Source organism: Lepisosteus platostomus, chromosome 1 (genome assembly GCF_059453375.1).
Source record: "Lepisosteus platostomus isolate fLepPlt1 chromosome 1, fLepPlt1.hap1, whole genome shotgun sequence".
In the NCBI taxonomy this organism is placed as follows: domain Eukaryota; kingdom Metazoa; phylum Chordata; class Actinopteri; order Semionotiformes; family Lepisosteidae; genus Lepisosteus; species Lepisosteus platostomus.
The window spans coordinates 58,222,261-58,236,174 of NC_142611.1; the positions used below are offsets into that span (position 1 = coordinate 58,222,261).

General features: G+C 36.1%; 1 protein-coding gene across 5 annotated transcripts in view; it reads right to left on the minus strand.

The window, feature by feature from the left end:
* The window catches only part of sh3d19 (SH3 domain containing 19), a 37,054-nt gene that overhangs the window by 20,739 nt on the left and 2,401 nt on the right, over positions 1 to 13,914 (minus strand). For all 5 annotated transcript variants that reach the window (XM_088633181.1, XM_088633179.1, XM_088633180.1 and 2 more), the window contains one exon: positions 1,754 to 1,793. In XM_088633181.1, the coding sequence (XP_088489307.1) occupies positions 1,754 to 1,793 (40 nt within the window). The remainder of the gene's footprint in view (positions 1 to 1,753; positions 1,794 to 13,914) is intronic.

Genomic DNA, 13,914 nt, shown 5'->3' on the forward strand with positions numbered 1-13,914 from the left:
AAATCTGCCATCAAGAATGCAATTACATTCCACTACAAAAGGAAAGCTTGACCTAACCAGACAAGCGTCAAATTTTACATTTACAAAAATATATAATTCATATAGGAATCTTATTTATTATTTGTCTTATTTGTAATCCACTGTTTGTGATTCACTGTTATGTGCTACACCAGAAAGAGAAGGAAGTGTCAGTCCCTGGTTGATCCTTGTGTGTGTTTTGATTATTGATGCCAGCACACAACTTAGCTGCCTGGCAGTTATTAAGGATACTATAGAAACATTTTCTATAGAGCTCAACAGGAGTTTGGGTTTTGTCCAGGTTTGCCTCACTGTATGGATGAGGAGCACTGTTTTTTTCCTTACAGCAGTGTCTGTGTGCCTGCTGCCTGAGATCCACCTGTTAGACGATACCAATTCCCCTATGGAGTCACACACTTATACAAGTGAGGCAATTAAAGACTTTGCTAAAAGATACAACAGTGGTGCTGGAATTTCACCCCATGACCTTCCAGTTACAAGTCCAGAACCCTGCTGACTGTTCCACAATGGGGTCTTCTTACCTTCTCAGTCACCAGCTACCAGGACCAATTTTGTTTAATGCCAGTTTAGAATTGCACAGGACATTGCATGGAATTCCAAACTCATTAGTTTACTGGAAAGCTAAGAATGAGTAGAGTCATTAATTTTTATCTTATATGTATCTAATAAACTCTCACTACCCTGTTTCAGAATAAAGGCATCATAAGCGAAGCCACAGGTTTATTAATATACTTCTCAGCAATCACTTTTCAGTTTTTTGGATACTTTCTTATAGAAGACAATCAACAGAAAATCCACATTTTAATCAGGGTCCTCCACTTGTTTTTTTGCTTTGTATCTTTTGTTTTCATTTGCAGTGGCACACGGGTTTAACTTTTCCAACTATAAATGGAACATCAAATCACAGCTGAAGTGCTATACATATAATAAGCCACAGACTCCTAAACCAGGAAAACACTGAAGGGGGTATCGTTCATTAAGCCCTAGTACTTGCAGATCAAATTTCAAAGCAATAGTACTAATTAAATATGAATAGACAAATAACACCCTGTGCAAAAGAAGCAGGATGGGTTAGCTAGTGTACTAAAAAACCCACTCCCAAAACCAATGGAAGTTTCTAATCTTTTACATAGCCTTGCTTTGGAAATACAACGTTAGTCGTAAATTAAAAAAACAATCTGTGTATGGTGCTTGCGAACAGATCCGCAGCAGTGGTACATTTGTGCTTCTTTTGAATATAAGAACATATCTAAATCAACGTTTGCTGTCATCAAATGAGAATTCAGAAAGAGAGCAAGAGGAGTGTTGAATTGAAATCTCAATCTTAAGTGAATTGCATCTGAATGGGATTTGGTTGAGCCTGGGCTATCTTCACTTCCCTTTCACAGGTAAAGCCAGTTACAGTAGCTTCATATTAGAATAAACAACATGCCTGTTTAGCTGCATAATTAATGATACTCCCTGATCTTATCTCTACACAAAAAAAACAGGAAACAAAGTAACATTGGTCACTGGTGATACCCTGTTTAAAGGCACAGTATCTTGGAATTAAAAGATTATTAGGCAGCTTAAAGAGCGGTCAGTATCCTGCAAGAAGACCATAGGAACGCAGCTCAGTGGCCATGGAGATAATATGCAGTAGGCATTTTCCACATCTTCTAAAAGACCAATGACTGCATTCTTTGTAATGGCTGGAGCAGTAAAAGCACCTTACCTTGAAAGACGCTGCTCTGGTTTATTTCTTTCAGCACGATCTGCAGAGAAAGGGAAAGCACATTAGCCAATTCCAAACAGCTGTTCAAGTTAACACTTTTCACTGCTTCATGCTGTGCTGAAGAAGAAAGAAAAGTTCTATCAAGAAAAGAGGAATAAGAATGTTGGGATCCAGAGATGTAAAAAATTATTTGCTGATAAAAAAGGGGAGAACTGTATGTAATTTATGCAGATATGCAGATGAAAGAATTAATGAAAAGGGTAAATTCCAAAATGTTCTTCTTTTTATAAGAATTATTGTAGTTAAATTAAAACTGTCAGACGTCTAAATGAGCAAAAGGTCTCCTCTCATTTGTACCTTACTTATGTTCCCCATGAATTGGTTTACTTTATTTGGTTTATCACTTACACGTTTTAAAAAAAGTTGTTTTTTGGCCCACTTACTTTCAAATGAATGCATTCATGTCTGTGACTGTCTTGTGCCACCAGAAGCAAGGTGTGTTTACAAATCATGAGAATACTTAACAGTTGCAACCGCCACAAAATAAATAATAAATAACAGGCTGTTTATGCATCTGGGACTCTACTAACCACCTGGAATACTGTGCTCTGTATTTTTCAAAGCCTCAATCTGCCACAGGAAAGAGACACAGACTCCCCTGTATGACTACAATGTAACATTATCATCACACACTTATCTACAATCTACTCTAGATAAACCACTCACTACAGGAATATTGCTAAAGAAATGCTACTAAAACATATTCCACACTTTGAAATGTAACTTCAAAGACAACTAACACAAACTGAGAATTTTATTCTTATACAAATTATATAAGCCTCACAATTTAAACATGGTGATTTTGTGGCCCACTTACATAAAGTACTGTATGTGGGCCAATATCAGGAAATCGAGTAAATGTTTTCTACATTTAATCACAACAAAAATACTAAACATTTTTATTTTTATGATGTGTTAACTGAATACACAAGATTTGTTTTTGCATATTTGTTCTGCACAACCACAATTACGGAAATTATTTCAAATAATTTTACTTTGATTTGTTTAATATCAAGGAAAAAGCTCATGTAGAAAGAATAATGAACAAACATTACAGGTACAAATAACTACTATCTTTTCCCTCCTTCCACTGACTTCTGATCGGCTGGTGTGGGTGAAGTGAAATAAAATTGTTCTTGAGAGGCAGTGGAATGGAAACTCAAGCAAACCCTGGTATTTGGGTGTTAGCCAGTGCAGGATAACTGTTGTCAGCTTGCATTTTAACTACTTGGAACAAGTAGGGTTACATTTTAGAATAATGAATGAATGCAAGGCTCACATTTTTTTAATATGACTCTGCACTTTGGGAACCTTGCAAGAAACTGAGCTGATATATGAATCGGGGGATAATTAAAACCAACTTGCAAAGAAGTTCCAAAATAAAATTTTCCATTCCAAAGGCTTCACTCTGTATTAGTTTACAACTACAACTGACAGGTTAGGATCCGCTTCATGCCCAACATCCTAAGAATATTTGTGAGATGATCGTCTCTCAAGGTTTTATTAGTTATAAATAATAAATCTGTCCATTTTACATAAACACAAATTTGTCAGAAGTATTTAACCATTGGTTATATTGATTGCAAATTATTATAACAGGAAATCTCAGTCGTTTTTAGCTTTGAATTTTAATAGATCCCTCAAATCCAGAATTTGTCAGTCAACAGTCTAAATTCTAGAAAACATACAAGCGTTCTGGAAAACAAAACTTATACAGTATTCATTGTTAAATTAATTTGTGAAGATTCTTCTTCAGAATAATGAGGGAAAAAATAATTTTGCTTTATGTAAACAAATGATCACTCTTTCTTTTCTGTTACTAGCTCATTGAGATTGTGCTACTGTTAGTATTTAAAATAGGCTGAAATGACACTGAAAAGGGTTTTAAGGTCAATATCATCAGTTCTCCTAGGACTTTATAATATGGTACATCATCCAGGAAGATCATAAATGCAGCAAAGCATTATATGCACACAGCACACATACAACTTACTGTAGACTGCACATGCTCTACTCCTGCAGATCTTTTGGCACTAAAGCCCAAGACAACCATTTCCATTCCAGCTCCACTTAATCACCACACACCTCCAACTGCTCCAGACAGCTGTATGCAGCCCTCCCTGCTGTGGGGAACATCTGCGATCTTTAACCTTTGTGACATATTCTCTGGAATAATTTCAGGACCGTCATGGATTTCTGGAACATCTTGCATGCCTTCAGATGAGCTCACTAAATGGCTTATTCTTTGCTGTGTTTGTAATGCACCTTAGAGGCAACAGGCCACACCCAATGTTTAGCTTACATCTGTTTCTTTGTTAATGCGGTACAAAAACTGCATCATGCAAATCATCTGAGAATTTGGTGCCTAAGGACCCTGATGCAGATGTAATGATTTCTCTTCAAACGGGGTATAAGGACAGTAAAAACATATGGACATGTAGCATACAGCTTCTTATAAATTAAAACATAATTAACAACTGGGGAACAAAACAGATTTTAAAAAGGAATGCACTTCCAACTAATATTTTATTAACACAACAGAAATGCTAATCTACAGCACTATACCCATGCACTGGACATGTCCGGAAATGTATCATTTTCTAAAATTTTTCTTCAAAGACCTAACAATAATTCAACTATTCTATTCCTTCTAAAAAGATACTTTAACTTTTAAAAGACTATTCTCGAATGTGACCAAACGTTAAAACTGGCAGTAAAAAGCAAATCCTACCTTCTGTAGTTTCTTAAAATGTCTATGTGGCACTGTCCTTAAAATCCTCCAGTCCTTTCCATGTTGTGGCAGAGTGTGTGGCAAAAGACACAAACGCCAGCCCAGATGACAAGGGCTTAGGAGAACGTTCCCTCTGATTGGTGAGCACACGCAGTAAAATGTGCTTAGCTGGAATGTGGCAGTTCAGGAAGTTCTGGAACTACTGCCACCACTAGGTCTTTTTAAAGGGAACACAGAGCCGAGGGATGTGGGATCACAAAACAAAAGGCGAAACAAAATAGAAGACAATCACCTTTTATCGTAATGCCTTGTTTTCTAAAATGACATTTTTTAGGTGGGGGCTAAATATTTTCTTAATGGTTTAGCACTTTTATCTAAGACACCAAGCTCATCTTTCGGCAAGTAAACTCCGTTCCAGTTCAACATGATCAGGTATAGACTTCTGCCCATCTCTAGATGTCACACCAGCATTTCTGTTGTCAAGTTGCACTGAGAGCAGGAATGAGAGGCACATCAGGTTAATCTGGTTTACACAGCAGAAGTACTGTATCTGGATAGCTCAGGTTAACACATCCAAACACTTAAGAAAGGGACTTTCAATCTTAAACCAGATTGAACATAGCATTCCATTACTAAAATATCTTGACTGAAGAGCCTCACATACTAAGCAACACATAAAAGAAAGGTTTATTTTCTTTTTGTCTAATTGAGTTGTGGAATTTAAACTATGGTTTATGGTGTCAGGGTCTGTAACAATTTCTCCTATCAAATTGCATATACTCTATGGGTTCTTAAATTTGTGCACTTCCAACAACAATTCTGTTTAAACTTTTTTTTTTGTTTACCATTGACTTCCGGTACAGATAGAAATAACACTTTCACAACTAAAATAAATAAAAAAGAAAATGTTGATTCTCTCTTTCTTACGAAGACACAATACCAAGTGCATCGGTATTAGAACCAAACATCTTAAGTGGCTCAGAACTGGAGGCACCTACACACTTTAAACAGACCACTAGTAACCTTAATACACAATTTTTTAATGTTAAGAGTTTTAAGGGCAAATAATGATTACACAGTGGAAACCGACATGGTACATCTCAGGTAACACAAAATAAAAACCTTCATCTTCTATTCACCAAGGTAACTTGAAAACTTTAAGCTAGACAGCCTAACAGCATTTGAAATAAAGAGTGAATTAAAACAAGTGTTTAACCTTTAAAGGCCATTACTGTATTGCAGAACTGAAACAAGCTTTGCTTTTATTTAATTTCTAACAACTCTGTTTGAAGGAACTTTGATTAAAAAGGTGATTAATAGCAGGAAGCTTTTTCCTTGCCTCCAGCAAGAGGGTGTTTTGCATTTATTTTGTGCTTTTGCTCACTCCATTTCTTCATCTTCAGTCTCCAGATCTCCAGTCTTAAGTGTACATACTCACTTCTAGTGAAATACTGCCCCAGTGAGGATTTAATTGCGTGTCAAGGCAGGTAAAGGCTCAGTCCTGTCACCTTGACTTGGATTCTCTTCCTAAAACTAGAGTAATGAAAAACATTCAGAAGAATGACACCAGTTATATTCTTCCACTACTTTTAAAGTGCACCAACTTGGAAACACAGACGGAACGAAATAACACATGGTTGCTATATTGCCTCCACAAGATGGGAAAGTTCACATGCTTAATCAGAGGTGAGTGTCAAAGAAGATGAAGCCTGACTGAAACAAATATCTGTAGGACTTACATTCCAGGATTCAAACAAACAAAAATTTCTCAATTTTGGTTTATTTCTAAAGTACTCTACTCTAAACAATCTGAAAACCTCCAGATATTTCATACCATTCAGACTCCCACAAGCATAAGTACACCAGATGATTTCAATATTTATTTAATGAAGATATTCCAGGAGATTGCTGTGGCCTTTTCAGCATGCGTGTCCGAGATCAGATTACTGGTGGATACTGTGGCTTAAAAAGACAATAAGAAATAGCTCCTGTTTTATATTCAGGATGCAGCTAGTTTTTAAATACACTAAAACTTATAAGAGAATGATATTCAGACGATGTCCTGGATACACTACGGATGTTTTATTTAGGGTACGTTTACTCTGGCTCACCGCATTTATTCTGAAGGACTGAAATGATCACTGAACTCCCTTTTCTTCAAAAAGAATTTTCATTTGCATTATTGACCCTAAAAAGCTTGTGACAAGTATGCTTCAATGAGATTTCAATTAGATGTAAAAGAACAAGAAAATGTGCTTTTCACACAGAAAAATAGAAAAGAGAAAGTGATTCAGTTACAGGGCTTTCTTCAGGTGTGACCTATGACAATATTTTCTCATACCTAAAAGTAGACTCTACAATCAAAGCCTTTTGCTTCTCCTTTCTTATTTTCAGCGTGGAACTACCCTTTCCTTGATCCTTTGCAGCCTGCACACAGACAGCTCCCTGCTCAAACATCTGTAATTAGATGTGCCACTCGAGCACCACAAAAGCTCATCTGATTCTGTTTGACAGTGCGATTACCATTTCACAAACTTTTAAAAGAGACTAATATTTTTTATACAGGGCAGTAATCGGATCAATTAAAAGACAACTGGATTATAAAAAGATTATTCTAATAGCTGCGTAAGGGGATACTTCTGATTAAGTAGCAACAGCTGTTAAGGGACATATTCTTGACAAGAAGATAAAATACATCTCTGTTGCATCAAGTAGACCCAAAGCTGTGGAATAAATTCTAGCCCTGAGGATTGTGGTCTAGCTGTGCAAATCACAATATACAGTTTTCATTATCTTACCATTGCATGGCCTATTAGCCATTTTGGTTTCTATAAGGTCACAACGTAGACAGCCTCATTACCGATTATTTTTTAATATGAGAAAGATGTGGTCTTACTTCCTAAAGATGTTTGTTACAGCCTTTCAATTAAAAACCATGCTTTTCAGCTTTGGGGTATTTTAGAGAAACGGTAAACCAAAGGAACAAGATGAGGAACCTTCAAAGAATTCGTTAAAAGTTCACAGTAAACGGCTCACTTGAAAAACAAACCTGCCATCAGAAACCAGAAAAATAGTATACATTTAAACTCAGATAGCAATCTCTCACAAAATAGTGATGCTGAAAACTCACATTACCCTCTGAATGCACAATCTCCAGTTAGATCCTCTTTACAGTTGCAGAGAGTCTACATTTTCTTGCAGTCATATAATTTCAGTGTTTTCAAAGCAACTGTGATACTGACCTATAACACAGATAAGTGAAAGCTAAATAAAATATTTTGCTCTTCTTTCTGACAAAGAAAATAGTTTGAATTTCATTGTCTACATTTAAAAGGACAACAAACTTTAACATTCTCAACAATGTTCTATAAAAGCAAGTACATTTGTTTTAATTACAAAGTAACCTAATGCACCATACGTGTTAACTTCACAAACCCTGGAGCTCCCAACACCCCTACACACAGCACTCTAATCTGTTTGTCTGTAAGGTTTCAATAAAACCATCTCATTAATTGTGCAGTTAATCAATATATTACACAATTACACTCATTGACAGTGTAGTTAACATATAATATATAGTTAATGTATAGATTTACAGAATCCAAGAGTTGTAAAAGATCCATTCTGACATACACTAAAAAGTATAGTAGCTGTTCTGTGATAATCTAGTCTTATACTGCATTCAAACTCTAAAAGCACCTTTCAGGTACATCTTATTGCACAACACAATCCTTTTTTGTTTCATGAAACATTGCTGTGTAGCTGTGTAGAATAGTAGTTAGGGATCTGGACATGGGGTTTAAATCTCAGATATAGGCACTACAGTATCTCTGAGCAAGGTTATATTATTTTAAACAGTAATATTAACAGTAGTAATAATATGACACTTTTACATCTGTACAACAGTATGTGTAAGTACTAAACAGAATAAAATATCAGAAACATTACATTTATCTGTAATATCACCAAAACACCTGGCTGACCTCAAGAGGTGGAAACTGTAATGGGAGATGCCTGTCGAATGCTGGTAGGCATCAAGGTTTAAAGTTACTCATGAACCTTTGTCACATTAAAATACTTTTGAGTTTCAGTGCTTTGAAATAAAAATATCACAGAAATATCACAGAACTAAACTTAAAGGTAGGATTTGTAATTCGGTCAAATGAGAGAATTGGTCAAGGGTCTGAATTTTTTTTGCAAGACACTGTATATACTGTATGAAAGCACAAAACTGATTTAAATGCAATGGATAAATGATTAAAATGCAGTTGTATAACCTTGGAAAGGATTTGTTCTAGAGTTTCACAGCTGAGGTATCCAAGTACAGACAGGTGTGTGCCCTGGAGGGTTTTAGAGCCAGCTGACCCAGAAGGTTATATGGCCCGACTCATCCATAGGACCCTTAATACTTTTTTTAAATCAGCATCCCTGACGTGAAATTCTTCTCCATAAATATTCACTTTTGATACAATTACTTACAGGCATACAAAAAAAGCTTCCATCTTTTAAGGAAAGGGGGAAAGGTGAAATGGTACACACTCCATCCTCCTAAATGTGGCATTTGCTTCACAGATCATTACTATTCTGAACCTCCTTTTAAAGACTGGGTTTAGAACAACAGCATCCTTGATTAAAGAACTTCATTTGCTTTTAGAGGAAATAATAATAATAATAATAATAATTGCTTACAGCGCTTTTCTGGACACTCCACTCAAAGCGCTTTACAGGGGTTACACCCCTACTCTTTTCGAGAAACGCCCTGGGATTTTTAATGACCACAGAGAGTCAGGACCTCGGTTTTACGTCTAATCCGAAGGACGGCGCCTGTTTACAGTATAGTGTCCCCGTCACAATACTGGGGCATTAGGACCCACATGGACTGCAGGGTAAGCGCCCCCTGCTGGCCCCACTAACACCTCTTCCAGCAGCAACCTTAGTTTTTCCCAGGAGGTCTCCCATCCAGGTACTGACCAGGCTCAAACCTGCTTAGCTTCAGTGGGTTGCCAGTTGTGAGTTGCAGGGTGATATGGCTCCTGGCCAAAGAATAGAACTTTGAATACACAGTCATTCTTTTGTGTCAGTCCAGGAAAAAGTATACATTAATATAAATATTTTCCTGGTATCAAGGGGGTGTCTTTTCAGGAGCTAAAACACAGATATACTGTATAACATACAGTGAGAGGTCTTCAAACCCACACAAAGCCATTCTTGGCGTTTAAAATTCAACAGGTGCTTCACTGATAATTGAAAAATTAAATCAAATACAGAAGGGTCTCCACATGTACAAATATAACATTCACAAATTTGCTAATTCACGATTTGGTCCGGACAAAGAGCAGAGCAGGGTGAAACCGAGCCAAAGGTCATTAACGGCAACTTTCAAATGAACTGTGCCACAGATGAGGATGATGATGATGATGGCGAGACCAATCTAGCTACTGAGTGAGCCCTCCCAAGAACCCACTACCCGGCATCTGCAAATGTAAGGTGGTCTTGGGTTTACAGTATATTGTAAATGAACACTCCCTGTTCTGTTGGAGGTGCGAGGAATGACTACCCTATGTTTTTGATCACTGTTGTTTCTATTTGTTGATCACTTTTAAATTAAAAGTTAACTTACAGCCAATACAACAGTACTTTAACTGTCATGTAAGAGAGGGTTACATACAGTATGTGTTTTAACTACACATACTACAATATGTAACGGTGTAGGGTCTTGCTCATATGAGCATTCTGTTCATGATGGTTCTCTGCACCAAACCCTTGCAAAATATAAAGACCCTGTACATTTCCACCAAGCACTGTTTTGATCGCATACAATACATACAGGAGTAATCCTAGAACACACAATTAAAAATCTTAAACATATATCCTAAAAATAAAACTTAACCGGTTTTCATTTTGATTATACTTCTACAGGAAAGGAAAGCTTACATTTTCACATTGTGACTATTAGAGTTTCAAAAAATAATTGAAGCTGCTGAATGAGTTAAGTAAAATCCTACACTTTTTGTCCGATAACCGAGATGTAGCTCAGAGTCAAAGACGGAGGGTGCTCATTCACACTTTACAGAACCAGCGTGTGAGACAATGAAATGCAAGGCAAGTTTGCTCATGCTTGTCTATGTGATACCTGTATGAGCCTCTCCAATAGGGGAAGGCCACGAGGAACACAATTGTTCCTCTCAAATGAGCACTGGAGGAAAACGCAGCAAAAAGGGATTCAAATAAAACTGCGATATTAAAAAACAATGCTTCCAAACAGGTAGCAGGCATAGCTTCCATTACAAATGCCCAAAAACTTCTTGTAACCTTGGTTGAGTTGTCAGCATGTTATGGAACGTTTCCAATATATCTTTATTGATTTCCTGACAGCTGTGACATCCTTCAGATTCACCCACATTACACTGGGTTCAGGTTTTTCCTGAAATACAACACTACGTCCAGGAGGAATTGGATAGTGGAGTCATGCTTTCCTTAAATTAGAGCCTTTTTAATCCCTAAACAAATTAATTGTGCGTCTTCGTTGTTTCTTCAAATGAATTTTTGTTCTTTGGAGAGAATTTAAATTTCTCAGTCAACAAATCAAAGGATGTTATAAGAGGGAAGATCAGATCTGCTTTTATACTTTCTTCAGAAGAGATTTTCTCTATAACCTACGTACATTTAATCCTGTTGGCAGTCTGCCCTCTTTTCAGCTGAGCTCCAGTGACACACCTGGTGTTTTAATTTGCAGCTGAATCAGTAAAAAATGAGCAGTAACAAGCAACTGAGACTAATATATTTAATTGGCACAGCTCTGAAAGCAAACTCTACTGCTCCAAAAAGCCTTAACCTATATGTTCCCACTTATTGAACACCTGTGACTAGTTAATTTTTCTAAGAAAAAAACAGTTCTCCTTTAATGCAAATGTGTAGTTAGGCCTGTAAGTCCTTTCATTGTTCATTCTGTGCACATTGCTTAGCAACAAGAATACATGTACAATACTCAGATGAATTATGAAAATTCAAAGATGTTTTGAACTAAAAAGTAGCATTTTTGTTTACTTTTTGTGTCAAAAGCTGTGTCAATTAAGAAATTAACATACTTTATTTCTCCTTATTATCAAATTTAGTACTGAATAAGAGGTGGCTTTGAACATCACATTTGCTCCTGGCTGGAACTGGATTGAAAGCAAGGCAAAAAAAAAGCAGGAATAATACATTCCAGTGCATCACTCATGCTATTCTCTCAGGAACTGATTAGTCTGAATTTTCCCATTACTCTGTCTGCTCCCTTGATAGTTCTGGTTACTGTACACTCCTCTTTAACATCTTAAAAGTCTTTTCTCAACTAATATTTTGTCTAATTTCCTATATCTGTATAGGATCTTGATTGCACTAATTCTATCATATTTCTCATTAATTTAATCTCTATTCTTCTTGAAATATCCCTTTTAGCCTCCTGTGTATAGTAATTGCCTTGCACTGCATATGTACTGCTAGATCTTTAAGCTCTGCAACAAACATTTTAATTGGCATCACACTCATTCTCAGCATCACACCAGTCTCCATTAATTAAAATCACTACTTTTTGAAAGTCTGGATCTGTCTGGGTCATTTGTGTTAGCCCAAAACAGAAACAGGGCTCCAATGAAGGAGCAACAGCATAACAACCATGATTTAAAAAAATAAACAAAAATCAAAATATTAAACATTGTTTTCTTCTTTCCCAACATAATAATGAAGGCCTGCATCTGTTGTCTGACACTAGGAGAAATCCTTGAAGCTGTCAATAACATTTAAATCTTCCATCATGAAAGTATTTAATCAAAAACCTCAACACAAAAATCATTCCCACCTATACCCCAAGAATGTTTTTAAGATGTTTTAGTGACTTGACATTTGGGTAACTGAACGATAATCCTTATTAACTGGATTTTTGTGGCTTATGTTCAGTACTTTCTAACCTTAAATTTAGCATAGTCTACAATTTCTAACCTTAAATTTAGCATAGTCTACAATGAAGTTAGTTTCTTTTGTTTGTCTCTGTGCAACTTACAGCATTTTCTGCACACGCCCATGAATATCTCAGCATGAGTAGAACTTTAAAAAACCATTAGCATAATGGAGGCTAAATCAGAAACACATGCTTAATTTGAAATTACCTCATCAGTTTTAGTTGAGAGCAAACAGCATTGTTACTACACCCTTACATATGTATTTATTTTAGGAACAAGTAATAGGTTTATTCCATGCAGGAAAAAAAAGGAAAGAAAATGTTTCAGCTGTGGAGCCTTCTTCGGTTGTAAGGTGTATTTATTTTAGATAAAACTGACTCCAAGGGTACTGATAGTACACCTTCAGCTTTGCTTAAGCTATTGGAACCATGACATGAAGAAAAACTTAATATAAAATAATTAAAAGCTACAAACAGAGCCAAAATACCACTTGCTTTCACTTTTTCTTTGTTGGAATAACTTAACTTTCTAGAGTTATCTGAGAAAATACAGTGCAATCAAAACAAACACGCATTATACATCAAAAGCACTGATCCATTATGGATCTCACAATCTCACAAAAACAGAAATAGGTAAAATAGTAAATGTTAAAAGCAGAAGTACCTTTAAAACAATTTACAGTTTGTTCTGAAAAGGTAATTTTAACTTTGAGAGGGGAGCTGGAGCTGTAATAAAAACACAGGAGCTCAGGTTGTGTCCTGCCTTTTCCTTTTGTCAAGAACAGATTAAAATACTTTAATTAGGATAAAAAAGAGAATACTACTTTCTGCACACTTAATATTAATGCAGTAAAGATCTTCTCAGTCAAAACGGCTCATAAAATGTGCCGAGTCCTTATTTTGTCATATCATCAGTCAAGCTCTGTTTAAGGGAACTAGGCACTTCCAATACTATCTGTACTGTCGCCAATCTGTTCTACTGAATGAGCTAACAACTAGCAGAGATTTTGTGCTACACAGAGAAAAAACTAGGCTAAGTGTTGATGCTTGCTGTTCCCAGAGTAATACTACCCAACACACTGTAGCATAAAAAAAAGTTACAACTGGACAATTGTCTTGGTACAGAAATATAAATTAGTACTGTATATTAAGTATGTAATTAAGAGTCTTACTTGTACTTTTCAGTGTTTGTTTTTACATGGGTTTACCATGACCAATCCTTCATTTCCAGTAACAGTCCAATCTTTTAGTAGCTGACACATCATGATTAAGCAGATAGTAAGAAAATGCTCTTCCATAGGAGCTTAGAGGGGTTTTTTTTTAACTCCATTTAGGAGTTGCTCATCACTTAAATTCCAATTTGATTGCCAACAAGTCTGTTGTTTATAAAAAATACAGAATTAATTGTACAATTTCAGCTTCAAGGGTTGT